A 20206-nucleotide genomic window follows, 5' to 3' on the forward strand; every position below is an offset into this window, starting at 1 on the left:
ACTTTCCGCCTCTTTTTCGTTTTGTCCATGACGTCGCGGGGTCATGTGACCACCCGTTGAACAACTTTTAATCGCGGACCGCACCTTATACGCTCAACACCTCAATTTTCCCAGTGTTTTTGTGTCCGTCGCGATGGTGATGTGTATTTGGAATAGATGTCGAAAGAAGTGAGCTTTTCCATGCGAAAAATAATCAATTTTGCATGCATTTTCCCATACACTATGTGGTACATTAGGTGTGGCAAAGGACGCCAAAAGTACGTTATAAAGTGAAAAACGGCGGAAAGATGTGAAAAATTCACTGTGAAGTTTGATGCTAATGGCAAGCCCTTTATGAAAAGCAAAACTTTTCCCACTTTTTATCGATTTTCCGCTCCAAAATTGTGTCACGGTGGACAATGGTTGTCCAATTAGTGGGCAATTGAGTGGAAATTTGGCGTTTTTGCACTGGGAAAGCTCGAAAATTTCCCCAAAAATGCAAATGGAGTTTGTCTGGGGGCGCCACTAGTGCAGTGCGCCATCATTCTCGCGCAGCATACTCCACCAGGCCCCATACGAACACCACCTCATCTTGCGCACACGGAATTCTCTCACAATCGTATTTTCTTTGTGGCCACGAATGCCACCACACCGTGTCCGTTAGTGGATTTTCTCTGGGTATGGGAGCTTTTTTAAAAATCCCGCAGAGTCAGTTGGAAGTTGTGTGCCGTGTTGTTCATTCGGCGCCACGCTCCCATGGTCGTGGCATAAAAAAATAGTCTTTCAATTCATTTTTCTTCACCTTTTACCTGTGAAAAAAAATCACAAACAGTGTGAGAATTGCAAGAGAAGCCCCCAAACAATAACACAATTAATTAAAGTGCCTTCACGGACGCTCCTTGCTTTTTTGTGATCTCTTATAGTTTCTTTTTTTTTAGGACCTGCTCCCAAAGAATTTAGTTTCTTTGACCAATGATCACGATCAATAACCATCCTTGTGTAGCGCGAAAAAAGGTAGAATTTTCTGGTATTTACGAGGAAACTTGTTATTGTGCAATGAAAAGTGTGAGTCATGTGCAGAATCATCGGCTAGCTTAAAATCACAGAAATTGTGTGAAGCAGCCAAGATCGTCGTGGTGTTTGTCACACAATATTGGAAAATTATTCATGTTCAGTAGTGACCTCGATCTGTTGCATTAATCGCGATTTTCAAAATGAAAAAAACCACCGCGAGCGCAGAAAAGGAATTTGCACATTATTGCAATGATGAATATTGCCTTTGTCACCTAACAAGGGGCACAAAATGTTATGCAAAAAGACAATGCTTCTCCATCACAACAAACACTCTGGATTTTTCGCAGAAGAGCTGCAGAAACAAGATGGACTTGTGAATTTTTTGTGCTGATGTGTGGAAGATACGCGAATGAGCTTTTTAAGACGAGTAAACAAAATATATAGCCAAAAAAAAAGAAAGAAGAATGCTAACGAAAAGTGAAGCAACGGTGCGCGTCCAATACGGGATGTTTTGAAGAAAAAGAGGGTCACAAAAATCAATAAAGTTGCTTGTGCAGACGGTCAAGAAAATACCGTGAAAAAGATACGAAAGGAATGAATGGAATTGTATTGTGACCACGCAATGAATGTCTTGAAAAAGGGCGCAATTGCATTTGTTTGGTTTCCTTGATTAATATAGAAAAATTAGGTTTAAGTTTAAACCGATTGTGTGGTAGAGGCTTAATGTAGTATGTTGAAAGTGTTAAATTATGATTTTTTGTCATTTACTCCATGAACTTGGTTGAGAGAATAAGACAGCGGTGGACGCACTAAAGAAAGAGATGAATTGAACTAAAATTAATAACAAATATCAAAGAAATAAAGTCAATTTTTACATAATACTTTATCGTTGAATCTCATGAGTTCAATCTTCAGTGTTTCATTCAATTGAAATTAAGCTAATTAAATATTAAATTATTATTACTTAATAGTCGTGTTAATCGAGATTCGTGATCGCATTAACTTGTATTCAAACTCTGCAAAATTTAATTATTCAATTTAAAACCCACAATGTGATCGTTTTTGGCAATTTTGTGTAGATTTGTGAGACGGTGAAAAAAATCCTCAAGATCTTCCAGAGCTCAAAGAATACGCCAAAGCGCAAGAAAATGTTCACAAAACTCTCGTTTCTACAGTTCAATGATGGGATTGATTCACCTACAATCCCATTGTCATTATCAATTTAATGCATTCTTCCAGGAAATAATCTTTGTTTGCAAAATCAACGTCTCACCCCGCATGTATCGATGATGTGAATTGCAAAGTGAGGGAAAGAAAGAGAAGAAAAAACGATGGGAAAGATAGTGAATAGTGTGAGAATGTGCAAAAGACACAAAAGAAGTGAAATTAAATCAATAATTGCCGTGTGCATTCTATCTGTGATTCTCCAATGTGTTCGAGGGCAGGATGTTGAGCTCCTCAATGACATCGACGGCTACACACTCGAGCCGCACTCAACGGACAGCCATCCACAGCCGTTGGATCATGTCCAAGAGACGAGTGAGTTCATCGAACTTCCTGGCGGCTCCGTGACCGCCGAGAAGATTCTCCATCGCGCCGAGAAACCCTACCTCCTCCTTGGGGACCTCGATGTTGAGACATCGGGGCGTCTCGTGATCGAACCCGGCGTTGTCATGCACTTTGCCCCCTCTGTGGGTATTACTGTGCGAGGAATTATCCAAGCTGTGGTGAGTTTTCTTTAAAAAAGAATCTTTTTTTACTCATAAAGTTGCCCTTAAAATGCAGCACTTGCTCACTCGACTTTAAGCCTTTGAGGGACAAAACAAGTGAGACCAAATATTGATTCAACCCACAAAAAGAACAACCTGTTCGGTTGACTTAAATTCTCGTCATGTTAGGTATCCTTATCGCTTGGCAAACTCATGCACTATCTTATCAATTGGCTCAGGCGAAAACCAATTCGATAGCTCGCGGAGAAAATCGCGGTCGAAGGGTGGGCGCGAAGGGTGCGAGGTGCATAATCACCTACCTATGAATTCATGTATAGAACTGTTTTATCACTGATAAGAGCGCTCGATAAGAATGAAGCAGAACTCCCTGTTTTCCAGCGACGTCAATCAAGGTGGAATGCCACAGAGAGAAGAATGTATTACTAATTGATTTCCAGGAAAATGTATTATTCATTCTTCCATCAAAGAGATGGCCATTTAATCGGAAGTTGTCTCGAGCTTCATGCTAACGCACAATAATGCATAAATTTTCGGAATCTGCTAATAACATTGCTCTGTATTTTATTTCAAAGTTCTTTATTATTTCCGGTATAGATAGATTATTGTAACGTGACAAAATACAAGAAAAATTAAGGAAAAGCGATATGAGAACGAGGTTTTTCTTGTAAAGTTTTTTGAAGAAGAATTTTCTTGATTCTGAAAATAATTTCTTCAGATGAAGAAATTGATGAAAAACACGGATTTCCGTTAAAATTAATTAAACGGTCTTAATGTGAAACCTCTTACTTTCTTTGGATACGTAATTTAACTTAATTGAATTTAATTAGCGATATCTGACTTCAAAACTGTCTACGAGTCAACTCTCAATCAAAAGTCTTGCAATTTTACATAAAATGTTCTAAAGCTATTCCTTTAATCGAATCGATTCGGTTTTTGGGAAATAAAAAACTTTTTATGCCATTCTTATGCTCTTAAAGTCAATAAGATAAAATTGGTGATTCAAGAAAATAATGTTTTATTACTGCCAGATATATTATTCTTTCTATTCATAATTTCTAAATGGCTCAAATGGTTATAATGTACAGAGAGAGAGAGTACGAAAAATTGCTCTATTATACAGTTCTAAACTTAATGAAGAAGGTTTATTACAATTTTTGATTGTTATCTGTGAATTATGTATGAAATATTCAGCCGAGCATTGAGACTTATACGGGCTCTAAATAACTCTCTGTAGTAAAGTGTTAATTTGTGCTTCACATGGAAATGTAGGATCATTGCGAGTTCAGGCAGAAAATGCTCAGAGAGCCTGGCCATGATTTCTCATAAAATTAAAAACAGCCAAAATGATCGTTGTAAAGAAATTTATGTAGGAAAACCTTGTTAAGAATGACGCACAGCAGGTTTTGTTTAAGTTTAATTACAGTAGAATTTTGTACAAAAAGATGATCTCATGATGTTTCCAAGAAACTACCCTAAAAAGAAGAAATCATTTTAATTTGAAATTTTATCGATTTTTTAGATCTAAAAATGTGATTCATTTCGAGTAGTGCTCAATTTTCTTAATTTAAAATGTCTTAAAAAAAGTAAAATGATTTTTATTGTTTTCTCAGTTTTTTTTAGCCTAAGAATTAACTGTAGAAATATTCTTATTTCTTTTATTTATTTCCTTTTATTCCTTATTATTTTTATTGTAATTTTGTAAAATTCAGAAGTTTCTTACACAGATGATTGGTTCTAAGGTTCTAAATCTTATTGAAAATTTTATATTGATTTAAAACGAAATCTTTATCAAGATAAGATTTTATTTTAAAGCTTTGGCAATATTCCTTCTAAAGAAAAAGAACCCAAAATCCCGTTTTAGTTTCACTTTGGGGTTCCGCATTTACTTCTGTTCCATTTCTTCAGTCCAGTTTCTCAACACATTTTGAGGAAGTCGCGCAGTTTTCACGACATTTTTGCCAATTTCTTTTTTATTTCACCTCTCAATTGAATAACACGCTTGACACTCTTACAATGGTAGAGTGAAAGTCGCGGTTGGATTCCTCGGAAGCAGCAGCCGCGCTTTGGAAGAAAGGCTTGCAATTTGTTTGCTCCCGCACAAAGAACTCGATGGAGGGACGTAATGGTTGGGTTCTGATGTGGAACCATCACGTAGCTGTCTAAAAATGCTATGAAGATGGAAAAATTCGTGAGGAACATTGTGTTAGGGTGAGAGCTCACCTTGAAGGTGCAGGTTGATAACCCTGAAATTTTGTAATGATGTAGGAGAAATGCTAGGCGAGGAGTGCGTGATAAAAATCGTCCCAAAGTCGTTTATCACGGTCTTGGGGAGCATTAAAAATTCTCTGTCTATATTCGAGGTGTCTCTCTAAAGATGAAAACAAAAATAGTTTTTTGATGAGTCACATACGGTAAAGTCCCACAAGCAAATCATTCTTGCATCGATCACTCTTCTACCTTTTCCTATATATTTCATACGAGGTAAATTGTCGCTTCGCTCCAATTTTCCTCGCCCCGCTTCGCGGGGGGTTTTGCGCTTCGCGCAAATTTTAGAGAGAAAAAAATTGTGATAATTTATACGTAGATTGGGGTTACTCATCAATCCCAAAAAAATTGCAAAGAGAAGAAATCATTTTCATACAACATTTCGGGCGACAAATTCAAAAATTCGCGAAAAATGCATGAGAGTTATATGGGGGCTACCTGAAGGGGGGCTTTGGGGGGAAAATGAATACGGCCACTCGAAAGCGCCTGATATAAGGGGCCTCTGTACCAAATTTCATCACGATCGGTTAAACGGTGTAGATTTGTATAGCTGTACAGACACGAAGATTACCAACAAACAGACCTTTCTTTATTATATAGATGGAGAGCACTCATCGAACACAAAAGGAAAAATTTTGCAAAGAGAAGAAATCATTTTCATACAACATTTCGGGCGACAAATTCAAAAATTCGCGAAAAATGCATGAAATCTCTATGGGGGCTACCTGAAGGGGGGCTTTGGGGGGGAAATGGATACGGCCACTCGAAAGCGCCTGATATAAGGGGCCTCTGTACCAAATTTCATCACGATCGGTCAAACGGTGTAGATTTGTATAGCTGTACAGACACGAAGATTACCAACAAACAGACCTTTCTTTATTATATAGATGGAGAGCACTCATCGAACACAAAAGCAAAAATTTTGCAAAGAGAAGAAATCATTTTCATACAACATTTCGGGCGCCAAATTCAAAAATTCGCAAAAAATGCATGAGAGTTATATGGGGGCTACATGAAGGGGGGCTTTGGGGGGAAAATGAATACGGCCACTCGAAAGCGCCTGATATAAGGGGCCTCTGTACCAAATTTCATCACGATCGGTCAAACGGTGTAGATTTGTATAGCTGTACAGACACGAAGATTACCAACAAACAGACCTTTCTTTATTATATAGATTACATGCTATGTTGGTATATAATACAGGTATCACAAAATAGAGTTTATTGGGTGAAATATGCTATTTTATATATAATTTTTTTTTTTTGAATCCAGAAGTGAGCAATTTGGGTCATTAGTCAGATTGGAGTTTTGTTATAAAATATTTCCATTGGTAACAACATATAAAATAAAACCGCAGAGAAGCAATTTTATCTTGAAAATTGATATTTTCTCCTCCCCCCACCCGGCTCGTATTTTGTTTACAAACATAACCCACTGTCTCTGTGTAATTACGAATTTTCACATACAACACACCTTTTTTCCCCCCACAAACGTACACCATGTCGAAAAGGTGAATGTTGCAGGCGCGATTTTTTTTAGCATGCGAAAAGTGGAAATAAACAACGGAATTCTGTTATATGTAGCGAAAAAAAAACCTTCTTTGTGTGTCTGTCTTCGTCACAGACAATGATTTTCCAACCATATGTGAGATAATTTGTGAATAAGATTTTTTTATGAGTCTCCCCAAAGTACCTTTTAGTTCTTTTTAGTTTCTTTCTTTGGAAAAAAAAGTGTTTCAGTGTCAATTGAGCAAATGTTTGAGAATTTCTCACTCAAATGGAATTCATTAAAAATCACTTTTCATGCGTCCAACATAATTGTTGATGGCTTGACGACTTTATCTTTTTTATTGAAGATTCAATTGTACTGGAAAATTGCTTTGTTTTTTTTCCATTCGTGGAGTTTCTATTTTTTTTTTTTAAATTGTAACAGATTTTTTTAAAGGATTGTTTAATCAATATGTTTATATTGGAAGAGATTATGGAACATAGCCTGGGGGGTTTCAACATCTGTTTCCTATTTGCATAAAAAGTCTTTGCACTCACATAAAACCATAAGAGTGAAATTAACAGCTGTGGTAAAAACTTCTTTGGGCCAAATGGTGTCTACTATAAACCAATACAAGACATGGTTTAGAATGAAAATGACAATAATGTTCTTAATTGACCAGACAAGTTACCTAATTTAATTAACAAGCATGTTTTTCTTAGCCGATGCTTGTTATTTTCTACTTCTTGATGATGGTTTTTTGAACACGTTGAACTATTTATTATCGAAGTGGTATACATAACGAAATGTGTGACCATTTAGTTTTTTTTTTAATATTTTGTATTGGTTACACTTCTATAGATAGAGTTGAATTTTGTGATCAATGGAAAAATATTTTTAATCAACCAAATTCGTTAATTTTATTGAATTCTTTGACTTTTTATTTTTTCAAAAAGACTAATTTTATTAAATTCTGTTATGAGGAAACTTTATAAAGCTCATCATTATTGGGTTAAAGAATAAGTATCAACCGAAGAGATTAGAAGCTTTTTAGGTTTTATTTGATTAAGAACTTCACTTTTCTAGACAATTTTCTAGTAAGACTTTAAAGAAAATTCAAAAAGATTTTCTAACGTAATTTTTTTAGCTTTCTTGAAACGTCCACTTGAGTTAATTTTCTCTCAAATATGATATTTTCCCTTTAATCTTTTGCACTTTCAGCTATCTATTAAACCCGACACATTCTTCCACGTAATTTCTTTAATTTCTTTATCTCCTCATTTCGCAAGAAAGTGAAACAACACAACCGCATACATATGTAGGAAATCATATAAAACCAACGTAATGACCTAAAGGAAAAAATGTACATATAGATACACAAATTTGCAAACAAGACAATGCAAATTGCAACCTATATCAACACTTAAATACTCATTCACACACAAAAGTATTCCTCCTTAATGGGAGAGAGGGAAGGTTAAGAAGCATGGCAAACGGAGGGAGTTGGAATGAAAAATTTTTATGAATGAATGTGCTGGAGAGTTACTCAAGTTGAAAATGACCGGAAATTGGAAGGCACGATGAATAATTGCATTTGTGGTGCTTTTATTTTAATTGACCAAATGGGTGAATCAAGTGTTGGGTTGCTGCGGACACCCTGACTAACATGGATTAATTAATTTAATTAGATACGCGGATTGCATCGTGCCATAGGGCGGTGACCCACTTCCCAATTGAGATCATCTAAGAGGTGACAAGATCACCGATCCAATAAAAAACCCATCGTTTGAGCGCCAATTTGGGTTGTTGATTGAGGCGAAAATCATTTCTTTTCTCTCCATTTTGGTTCGTCGTTGTGGAAAAGCACCCACAGCTGGGTTATTTGTGCGGGAGGAGGGCACGAGGTAATGCGCGGTGGCGTAAAACCAGCTGAGCGCTAATTTAAAAGAACAAAAAAAGAGGAAAGAGAAAATGGGTGTGAATGCACTGGAACAGCATAAAGATGATGAGCTTATTAGATGTTAAGTGCGAGATATAATTTAATCACGAGACCTAAGAGATCAAGAACTCAAATGGCTACACACTTAATAAAACTCCGGGAGACACCCATTAGCTAAAAATTGTTGTACGCACACAACGGAATTCCACAAATGAAACAAATAAGGGCTCATGATGACTTAATTGCTTGCAATTGCTCTGGCAGCAAAGGTCTAAACTTGAGTGTTTGATGTTTTTCAGGGAAGCGCCACTAATCGGATTGTTTTCTCGCCACGACCCACCTTTCATGACACTCACCTCGATGAGGGGACCTTCGTCACGCCTGAGGATCTGGGGGCGAGGCTCGTGGATGGCCCTACGCCACTTGAAGGACGCCTGCAGATCTTCCACAAAGGAAAGTGGCGATCGGTGTGCACGAATTCGAGGAAGTAAGTTTTCTCCGACTGCTTTTGACTGAAAATATGATAAAGGTCTAGAAATTATTGGATTTGATTGCAGATCCTGAAATTCTTAGATCTTTTTTCTGATCTTATTAATTCTTAGCAATTTTAAAGACAAATACTTTAATCAAATTAAGATTAGTAATTAAAAAAAAACTTTTAACCAGAATCTTAAAATTTTAAAGTCCAAAAAATTCTGAATTCTAGTAATTTCTAGAATTAGTTCGATCTCTTAGTTACCTAGCTCCTAGAATTTAGAATTCAGAATTCTACCTAGAATTTAGTTTCAGTTCATAACTAAAAGTCAAGAAATTCAGTCAGAAAAATAAAAAAAAACTAATAATCTCAAATTATCTTTTCAGCTGGACAATCCCTGACTACGAGGTAGTCTGCAGGCAGATGGGTTTTCAAGGTGGCCGTTTCTGGAATTGGATGGACAGGATCCAGAATTTCCAGCCACGGCTGCTGTACGAAGAGCCCGAATGTCGCGGAAGTGAGGATACTCTATTCAAGTGTTCCTGGGATCGCCGACAACTTGGATCAGGTGCTTGTGACTACCACAATGACATTGGGGTTCAGTGTCTTCCACTGCATGCATCGGAGATGCACTACTGGCGAGGAATACGCTTCGAATATGCCATCGCTGAACCCCAAACAGCCAACAATGCTGTCTTTGAATCCATGTCACTCTCTGAGATAAAATACGTCGACATTCAGAGAGCTGGATATGGACGTGGAGGTGCCACAACGTCAGCTATTGAGGTGCTGGGGAATCCTCCAGTCCTACACCACGTAACGGTAGATCATTCAGCCTACACGGGGATCAATGTTACGAGATCTGAAGCAGCTTTCACATTTCGGGATGTTACTGTGCGACGTAGCAGAGGAATTGGAATCTTTGTCAACTCCAGCTATGGTTTGGCCCATTTTGAGGGTTGCACCGTGAGTAGCAGTGGCGCTGATGGAATCAAATACGAAGGACATGATTGGCGCTTCAATGAACGTCCCGGACAGCTGAGGATCTACGATTTGTGCTCTCTCCCTACAACTGCTGGGCAAATCTATCCCATATGGCTCTCTGTAGATCAATCGCAATTTTCCGCAGTACCCAAAGAATGCGGGAAGTACTTCTTCACACGGCCAGGATTTCGGCTAACAGTATCCTTCCAGCAGTTTGTCCTGACCCGAAATGAGACTTCGCAAATTGAAATCTTCGATGGAGCTTCTCCCAATGATAGATTGCTGGGAATGTGGTCAGCAAGGAATTACACTCGACCGCAGAGCTTAACCAGCACCCGGGAGAAGATCTACGTGAGATTCCGGGCAGAGGCGAGAGCTGAAATGGTTGGGTACCTCCGGATAACGGCGGGGCAGAGCAAAACATATGATCTCAATGTCACAAAGAGTCGCATCGAGGACAATGGAGGGCCGGGTGTTGCGGTGAGAAACCTCCGATCTCAGGTACACGTCCACACGAGTATGATCAACAACAATGGCCACGCTGCCGGGTTGCACGTGGTCAACGGGGCGGGAGATGTGAATGTGACGGAAAGCAGAATTGGGTTCAATCAGGGCAGTGGCATCAACATCACATACTTCGGTGGGAATAGAAACATCTCACGCACTTATCTCACGGGAAATCGCGAATATGGCTTTGCTGTGTGGCTCAATCAAACTTTCAAAGACAGAGAGGAGTTCTTTCCCTTCAATCAAACCACCGCCGTGCAGTATTCTGAAATCTTCCGGAACTTCGAGACAGGCATCTATCATGGAAACTATTCAGGGGATTCATGGGTGAATATCACTGGCAATTGGTTCAACGACAGCCAATCGCATTCCGTGGAAATTCAGACGTGCTGGTTCCCAGATCAAAATGGCACAAGGCTCAATCTTCAAATTGGTCAGAATGTTTTTGAGCATGACAACAAAATTGGTTTGCTGATCAGTCCTGCGCTGAATGTGCATGGAAGGATTGAGTTTAATGAGTTCCGAAGAGGAACTTTTGGTGCTCTCCTCATTCGGAATAGACCACTGGAGGAGTTCCGGCAGATCCCTGCTAGATTTATTGTTCAGCACAATCAATTCTATCGCAATCGAGGGATTTATGTAGCCTCTTTGGGTCTATCTCCGTACACAACGAGACGAATTCAATCGATTCTTTTCACGAGAAACTTCATAAAGGATAATAAAATCCAGGAAGCTTTTGGGCCAACCGAAGATGAGGGTGTGGAAGGTGAAGGTGGAGTTGGAAGGCTAAATCCACGATCTCGCGTAGCAGCTCCCGTCGTGATCTCCTCAAGCAACGTAGACATTTTCAGGAATATTTTCTTCAATCCTGACTCAAAGTACGAAGTAGGATCTCAGCTCTCTGATCAAAGTGAAGTCCTCAATGTAACGTTCAACTACTTGGGGCATACTGATGAGGCAAGGATCTTTGCAAAACTCTTCCACAGATATGATCGGTAAGAATTTTCTTTTATTTCTGACTCGTTACAATATTTTAAATATTCCCTTTCTTTTTTTTAGCTATGATTTAGCAAAGATCAACTACTTCCCCTATTTGCTGCATCCATCGAATCCTGGAACAAACAAGATCTCAGCAATTCCAACATTTGTGCCATCATTCCAGTCTGAAGGATTCGACAGAGTAGGAGGTGAGATAGATGGGCAAATTACACTTACAAGTGGATCCTATACAGTTGAGAAGGATATCAACGTTCGTCCTGGCGGGAAGCTCGTTATTCATTCAGGAGTTACGTTGAATTTTGTTCCTAACGTCGGTTTTATGGTAGCAGGAAAACTCGAAGCACGTGGACGTCATCCAGATGACATTATGTTCACACTTAAGCGTGAACCAGTTGCAACAGCAGACAACGAAACCAATGAAGCCTTCACAATGGAAGCCGAGATGATGGATGCAGAGACAGAGCCCAATGTTGAGACAACACCAACAGTCCCAGTTCGTCTTCTTGGCGGTATAGATGAGCACGAAGGACGGCTACAGGTGTACGTTGAAGGAAAATGGGGAACTGTTTGTGACTACGGATGGAATATTATAAATGCAGCTCTGGTTTGTCATCAACTGGGATTAGCACTGAATCCATACGATTGGAGACTTCAACGATCTGAAGTCCCAGGTGCTGGAACATCTGAAGATATTGTTTTGTCTCACGTTCGTTGCACAGAACATGATATTGATATAACACAGTGCAGATCTGAAAGGGCAGATCGAGGGGAGTTTGAGAATTCCTGTACGCACGAGCACGACGTTGGGATACGTTGCTATGAAGGAGCCTGGGCAGGAGTACGTTTTGGAGTACTCTCTGAAAGGGTTGATTTGCAGTACGTGACAATTGAGAAAGCTGGAGTCTTTGACTATTCAACGAATACCTTCAAACCAGCCCTTCAAATGGACTTTGCTAGGCACAATCTGGAAAATGTCCGAATAGTCAATAATCTCCATGATGGGCTAGGTATTGTCTATTCGGACATATTTGGCGGCAATGGCATAAACAATGTTGTACACAGTGAATTCGCCAATAATCGCGGCAATGGGATTAGCCTCAAACAACTCGGGCTCAGGGTACAGTCATCAACAATACGGGATAATGCAGCATCAGGAATTACCCACGATCCTGTCCTTTCAGCTGTTGAGCAGAGAGAAATTGCAGGATGGTTCCATATTCCAACAGATAGGAATGTCGAACCTGATTACAATGCTGAGGAGTCTCATTACCGGCCTTTTATGCTGCCAGATCACAATGAAGCCATTGAGCTCGAAACCTGGCAAATCTATCACATAATCACTGCCAAACACATTGGAGAGCCTGTGGAGAGAACGTTCAACATTCGATGCCAACCAGGATATGTTATTGGAATTCAACTGCTGAATCCAGTTCAAAATCACTCGACTGAAGATATTTGGTTCCACGACGCACAAACACCCAATCATCGATCGGACATTTGGCAAGTTTCACGTGATCTTTCTGTCTTCCCAGTTACGAGCAGTTCATACGGAATCATCCTACATTATCGTAGTGGGGAACTTGGACTAGGTGGAGTAGTTCTTACACTCTCAACCATACCAGCTCCTGTACAAAATATTCGCAACAGGATTGTACGAGGACCTGTTCCCACGCTCTATGTAACAGGAACGAAAATTCAAAGGAACCTCAGAGGGGTTTCTGCTACGTACTACAACAGATATTTGGGAGAAAAGGGTGAGCATTATCTGAGAAAAGCCAATGAATCGATGAAGATTGTAAAGTCAGAGATCAGCCATAACCGTGAGGAAGCAATGTTCATCCACTCACCTTTCTGGGATGTTCACGTTAGCAATATTTCCGAAATCACAATTCACGTCAACAGTTCCATGATCGTTGACAATGGACGGGGTATAAGGCAATTTTCGAAGGATCTCCGATCGTCAAACAATCTCTTCCACTACGTTCTGCAGGATACAACTGTTGAGAGAAATTCCTTAGGTGGAATGGAAGTGAGTCTACCCTTCGTGTGGCAGTACAATGAAAATTTCACTCATTCAGTGTATTTGGGTAATACAACGTGGACGAAGAATCGAAACTTTGGCATTATTATATCAGGACACTATGCGGAGGTCAATATAACAGGCAACAGCTTCACGGAGAATAATTGCTTAGCAGGATTGATTGGCTTCAGAGGAATGGAGAAGAAGCTGAAGATTGATTACAACCAAATTGCGGAAAATAATGGAAAATTCATGGTTGAATTCAAAGCAGATAGTCAGAGTGAAATTCTAGGGACTGTTCATGCTGTTTTCGTTTACAACGACATCAGGAATAATCGCTTTGAGGCTCCGGGTTTAACAAGAGGCCTGTCAATGGCTCTGCGTGGTAGGCAACAACGCCGATCAGATCCTACAACTGTTATTGGCTTCGGAGGCATTCAAAAGGTCATGATCAGGAGAAACCTCATCACAAACAATAGAATGGACTATGATTTGGTAGCAGGAGTTATTTCAGCGCGGCTCAGCAATTTCTTAGATGCCACAGAGAATTGGTGGGGATCAATTGAGGTTGATCACATCCACACGAGGATTTTTGACTTTGATGACTGGAATAATCATGCGGAAGTTATCTTCAGACCTTTCCTGCTAGAAGACAATGTTGATGCAAGCATGTCTGTGTCATTCAACGAACGAAGACCTGTTGATCTTGACAATTTAGGTGGGAGAATCTTTGAAGATCTTTCTATCTTCCGCCGTGAAGTTCCTTACGTCATAAAAAGCGACATAACTGTTATGCCGGGAGTTACACTATCAATTGGAACCGGTGTGGAGATGGAGTTTGCTCCAAATGTGGGAATTCTAGTGCTAGGAACCTTGCATGCAGTTGGAAGTAGCAATGGTGAGATCATAATGCGACCCATTGCTAGGCAAACAGCTGAACTCAATCGTATTGAGAGATCGCTTGAGAATCTCGTTGTGCATGATTCCATCAGGCTGTGCACAAATAGGAATTGTTCATATGATGAGAATGAAATAGATCCAACTCATCAGGGTTTTCTGGAGTACTTCAATCACACCACACTTCAATGGGTTCCAATTTGCGATCGTCGCTTCACGGAGAGGAATGCGCAGGTTGTTTGCAGGGAGCTTGGATTTGATCCGCTGAATGTTTTCTTCGCCCATGACAGGCGCATTGAATTCCACACAAATTCCCTGACGAGGATCTGGTCGTGGGTTGAACCACTGGAATGTGAAGGGGATGAGAATCGTCTTGAGGAGTGTCCGGAAAGATTGAACGGGCAACTCTATGGGCGTCGGCATGAGTGCAAATGGTTCGATGATTTTGTCTTTGTGAGCTGCCAAGGGGATCCGGATAAGAAGGACTACTGGGGAGGAGTTAGATTTGCAAATCCTGACTTTGAGAGCAACTTCTTCGATCAACGACTGCAAGATTCACGAATTAGTGGACGTCCGGGGGAGAGTACGCTGGAACAAGTGAGAATTGAGAGTGCAGGAATCCTGCATGGTGAGAAGTCTCCTGCTGTTCAGTCTGTTTTCAAAAATCCCCGAATATCATCGGTTACAATAAGGAATTCAGCTCACCATGGATTGAATTTGATCTCACCCACTGGAAGTGTTCATGTGCAGTTCCTCCGAGTTTTTGGGACATTGGGTCAGGGAATCAATGCAATCTCCTTGACGGGAGAGGGGCGTGAAAGTGATGAATCCAGCTTTACACCTCTACGTTCTCTCGATCTTCCCTATTCTCTCTTCTCCCTGGTTGATATCTGTGATACCGAGAAGGAGATCACGATTGAGGAACGTGTGATCCTCTACTACAAATACGACAACAATCCCGTAAATTGCGTTAAGATCTTCAACAGTGCCTACAGGGTTAAACCTCTTGGATTTAGACTCCTTCAGTCGAATCTCTTCAATCATTCCCGCGAGTATGGGCGACGCGATGGGATTCATCTCTTTGACGGAGACATTTACAATGTGACTTTTGCAAAGAAAATTGGCGTGATTGAGGCGGATTCCGGGAATGATAAGCAACTCTTCCGCACTACATTCCCATCGCTAAGTGTTCGTCTCGTGGCTAGTGGAGCTCCAGCTGATCATGGGTTCTTTGCAGAAATTGTAACTCTTCCCATCTCTGCCATTGGATTCAGTAAGTGCTAATGTTAATGCTTTGTGTGGATAAGTTTTACAATAAAATCCAATTTGTGTCTTTTAGATCGTGATTCGCAGCACAATGTTTCTAATTCGGAGATTACTGGAGCCATTCGAGGGGCTGTTTCGTACTCAACAGCTGGAGAAGTGTCCCCAACACTCACCTTCGAGCACAATCGTTTCATGAGGAACTGCCAGCAGCTCTATGGGAATTTTTCAACGTGTGAAGCAACAGTGAGGCTTGATGTGCAAAATATGCAATCCTTGTTCTTCAGGGTGAGTGATAAATTGAAGAAGAAAAAATAATTAAAAGAAGTTAAAATGATTTTTAAAATTTTGCAGAATAATCTAGTTCAGTCAAATCAAGGTGGACTATTCATACGTTCCGACTCGAGAGGATCAGCTACATCCTTGCGTGGATGGGTGCATCATAATCTCTTCACGGGCAACCTAAATCGCCCATCCTTGCACGTTGAGGGTCGCCAGTCATCACCATACCAGGAAATAACAGTCTTCAAGAACTACTTCACGCAAAATTTGGCTGCATATGAAAATGTGATCAGGCTGAAGCAGGTGGTGTCCAACTTCTCCAACAATTACGTCCATAGGAATCGTGGTGGGAGAATTGTGGAAATTTCAGGCTTTGACAAAGTTCGCCTTCCTATTTATCAAACAACCTCCCACAATGGTTTCTATCAGTGAGTATTTTGCACAGCAATTGCATTTTCCCATTGATCGGTGATCTTCAGTGATCTCAAAATGATCTCTATGTATTCTTTCAACAGCAATGTTGCCACTGATTGGCGTGGGAGAGCAACAGTGGTGGCGGGAACAGCTGGACAAAACTATGTGGACAATATTTTCTACAATCCCGACAATGACTACGAAATGATCACAGTCAATCGATCAATGTAAGGCAATTCAGCAGTTTCATATCTCTCATCTAATACATTATTTTTTAATACATAATTTGCTCTAGTTGCTGCGCATGGTGTGAAGTAATGTTATTTGTTTAACGTGCATGTTATTTTTTCTCTTTCATTACAATTCGTCTTACATTGTGTATGCCGATGCTCTCAAAACAAATATTATCTCCTGTATTGGACTATTTTGCATGCAACATAATGTTTTAACCATCGTAGATTCGAGTTTCAATTCTGGAACAGGTTAGTTGTTTTATTTTTTATTTTCTAAATACGTTTAATTGCTCAATTTGCTATCTCGCTGAAGTGAGAATGTCGCACTTATATCGTTTCACTTATTTCTCCTCGCCCCAGTACGCTTGATGTGTGGAAGACAAAGATCGATGCCCGACATAATTACTGGCACTACAACACAACACTCGCAGTTAGTGGGAGGATCAGAGATCGCGCAGGTGAACACGCAATTCGCATTCAGAGAATTTCTCAATGAATCACCTTTTGAATGAATTTTCGTTAAACTGCTAAATTATATTTATTTTGCAGACGATCCGACCCTCTTGGAAGTACAATTCCTGCCATTTTACATGAATAATGAGACAATCCTCGATGGGAAGTGCCCACCAGGGTGGACCCTGATCGTGGACACGTGCTACATTTTCGTCGGTGCCCCCATGACGTTTTACGAAGCGCGAGACTTTTGTCGGTCCGACAATGCCTCAATGCCCTTCATAAGAGGTGATACATCACCCCTGTGGCACTTCCTCTCACGCCAAATGATGCACTTTAGGTAAGAATTTTATTCTTATGAAATTATTGAGTTTTGAACATCTATAAAATGCGTAAAAATGAATTAGAGAAGCTTCAAAGGGACTCATTACTAGCCGAAAAGATTTACCATTTTCTACTGCAAGGAACTGTTGGGAAAAATCGGCAAAGATTTGCCCAAAAATGCTTAAAAAATATATCATTTTTTTATCTTCTTTTAAACCTTAACTTTAAAACTTAAATACATATAAAAGAATATTCTTGCAAGAGGATATTTCTTTTTTAATTCATTGATCTGATGATCTTTCTTTTTAATTAATTTATGCTCTAAATGTTAATTTTAAAGGATTTAGAACTCATTTGCATTGTTTAAACGTTAAAAAACAATTTTCATCTTATTTTTTGCAGCAGAGGCATTGAGAGGGTTTGGGTGCAGGACTTGAACTTTATTGATCAGTGCACAACATTCTTCTTCCGCAACATTGAATTGGATTCCTGTGACAATCGTAGGACATTTGTCTGCGAAATTGATCCCAAGGTTTGTAAAAAAAAAAACGAAAGAAAAAACATAAAATATTAATGAAAATTTTCTACCTAAAGGTGATGATCGATCCTCTGTCATGGCGTGCCGATTTGTTGACCATCGGCCTGATATCTCTGCTTTGCCTGCTATTCCTGCTGCTCTTCTTCGTGCTGTGCTGCTGGTACTCCAAGTCTCGTGTGCGACACGTGCAGCGCCTTCAGCGACGAAATAGCATCCGACAGAGCTTGAGGAGTCTCAACAGCATTGACCCCCAGGGCTCCATGAGGCGCCGCAATATGAACATGTCACGCTCTAATGATATCCTCAGCACAACCACTGGGACGGATTACAAGAAAATGCCGTCTAATGGGTCAATTGATTCCATTGAGAAGAGTGCCCTTAGCTCTGAAACGAGCTACGATATGTACGATACGCAGAACAATGGGGCCCAAAGCGAGTATTCCCGGAAAGCACCCCAAGGGTATGGTAACGAATTTCTTTCGAATAAGTACGGCGAGTATGCGAACCAGAAAGCACAACGGAATGAAACAGCCAAGACACCCAAAGTTTATGGATTACCACAGTATGAGCCACAGGTGGGTTAAAAATTTGAAATTTAGGCCGTTCCCGAAAGCTCAAAAGGAAGCTTTCTTTTACTCAATTAATTGAATGAAATATTTTATTAAGATTTAAATTAAATCTATTTGTTTTTAGGGCTTTGAATTGTCGTATCGAAATGAGGGTTTCCGGGATAATTCAACCTTTTCCGGGACACGCCAAAACTCCATTAGCACAACAATCAACGAAGATACCCCGATTATTCAGCAGGTGGATCCCGATGAGACGGGATCTGACTACTATGGTAATTCAAGCACCCTTCCGCTACGTCATCGGGATGAAAATTTGAGCTTCCTCAGTGAACTGAAGACTCGACTCCCAGACTATGAACCCCTTCCGCGGCAGAGCCCCAGCCATAGTAGCTTCCTGCCTGCACCCCCGACTCCGCCCACACAGAGTCAAAAGACTTTCACCCCTGCCGGGCCAGATGGGTACCATCAGCCACAAATACGACGGCCTGACTACCCGCCGCCCGAGGTGAAACGCCCAGAGTCCTACTACACGGCCATGAAGGCGGCCCGGGACTCACAAATGCCACCGCAGGGGTTACCCGTGAGTCGCCCCAGGACGGTGTATGAACCCTCCGGGGATGAGAGAGTACCTTCGAAGACGTACTCCCGATCAAAGTCGGAAGCCCTCCTCGAGACAAACTTCGACGAGGGCCCATCGAGTCCAACTCTCAAGCCCGACAATCGGAGCTACAGCCAACCACTTGAGACTGCAATGTAACTTTTAGGCATTCCCCCATTTTCCGACCCCCAAAAGCGCCTTAAAAAACATCCATTTATACATTTTAAGTTCATCGCGAACGGTTATTTTGTAAAGAATTAGTTAGAGATTTTTATTAAAAAGAAATAATTAAATGAAAGTTAATTAAAAACTAAGAAAACTGACGAAATTCCAATTTTAAAATAAAGCATTTTTTCTAATGATGAGTATTTTAGAGATTAGATTTTCTATTTAGGAGAATAGCTCGACCTTTTTGTAACATATTGGAACAAATTAAGTGTTGAGAGCGCGATAATTTGTGATGCGATAGAGTGAGTAGGTAGATAAAAGACACACAAAGAGCATTTTTATATAAGAATCGACAAATAAAAAAAATTGTTTCGAGAACAAAGAGTTATAATCTGAATAAAGAGATCTTAAGTATTCGTGACCTTTGGGCGGTTTTGTGCTGGAAAATCTTTCAGGTTTGTGAAAATCAAAATTGATTGAGATCTTATGAGATGAATGAAAGGCTCAAGTGCATTGGCATCAATCATTCAGGGTGTCCAACGTGTGAGATGGTATTCCCCAAATAAAGTGAAAGAAACACACCTAAAAATGGTAAGAAACTGGGTAAATTAAAGAGATCAAAAACTTTAAGAAATAAAGTTTCTTTCGTTTACATTTAAAAATGTTTGTAAAGGAAACTGAACTAGCCCATAAACTTATTTTCTTTTTTTTTCTCATCCACGTGCTTTCGGATTTGGCAATAAAAGGGTTAAACGACTTAAACTAGGTAATTAATTTTTTTTGTACAAAAACTTCAAAAATCAACAATTTTCTTTTATAGAGTAAAAAGGTCAAAGGTAAAGGAGACTTAACCCTTTAACGTCCAACGTGAAACATAAAAACATTGAAACATGCGCTCTTTTATTACGATATTTATTCTAAGAATGCTTTCAGAGGACTTTTCTCAGTCAGAACGGCTTCTTTGACCCCTTATGCGTGAATTTGATGCATTTGTAACATGGAAAAACAATTACATTCATAAATAATTGAAAAAATAAAATGTTTCACGTTTGGGTCAACGTATGACC

The 20206-nt window shown here is 40.0% G+C and overlaps 1 protein-coding gene across 7 annotated transcripts; it reads left to right on the forward strand.

Moving 5' to 3' along the window:
* The first annotated feature begins 54 nt into the window (after nucleotides 1–54).
* On the forward strand, nucleotides 55–19553 carry LOC129788930 (protein bark beetle). Of its 7 annotated transcripts, none has more exons than XM_055825380.1 (14): nucleotides 55–322; nucleotides 2233–2720; nucleotides 8715–8902; nucleotides 9277–11376; nucleotides 11441–15570; nucleotides 15637–15848; nucleotides 15915–16270; nucleotides 16358–16483; nucleotides 16715–16738; nucleotides 16850–16947; nucleotides 17039–17282; nucleotides 17669–17798; nucleotides 17861–18379; nucleotides 18498–19553. In XM_055825380.1, the coding sequence occupies exons 2-14, from the start codon at nucleotides 2325–2327 to the stop codon at nucleotides 19128–19130; spliced, it is 9156 nt and encodes a 3051-aa protein (XP_055681355.1). In that variant the 5' UTR covers nucleotides 55–322; nucleotides 2233–2324; the 3' UTR covers nucleotides 19131–19553. The 7 variants fall into 7 exon arrangements, with proteins under 7 accessions (XP_055681355.1, XP_055681353.1, XP_055681351.1 ...); XM_055825378.1 differs by having other exon boundaries at nucleotides 55–303; XM_055825376.1 differs by having other exon boundaries at nucleotides 55–257.
* The last annotated feature ends 653 nt before the right edge of the window (nucleotides 19554–20206 follow it).

This window comes from Lutzomyia longipalpis, chromosome 2, assembly GCF_024334085.1.
Source record: "Lutzomyia longipalpis isolate SR_M1_2022 chromosome 2, ASM2433408v1".
NCBI lineage: Eukaryota > Metazoa > Arthropoda > Insecta > Diptera > Psychodidae > Lutzomyia > Lutzomyia longipalpis.

Bases quoted from the DNA above. Each gene is read 5' to 3' on its own strand.
- LOC129788930 (XM_055825380.1), top strand. From the start codon at position 2,325: ATGGGAAAGATAGTGAATAGTGTGAGAATGTGCAAAAGACACAAAAGA. The intron at 8,903-9,276 runs GTAAGTTTTCTC...TTATCTTTTCAG, and splicing joins GTGTGCACGAATTCGAGGAA to CTGGACAATCCCTGACTACG. The intron at 16,739-16,849 runs GTTAGTTGTTTT...TCCTCGCCCCAG, and splicing joins GAGTTTCAATTCTGGAACAG to TACGCTTGATGTGTGGAAGA.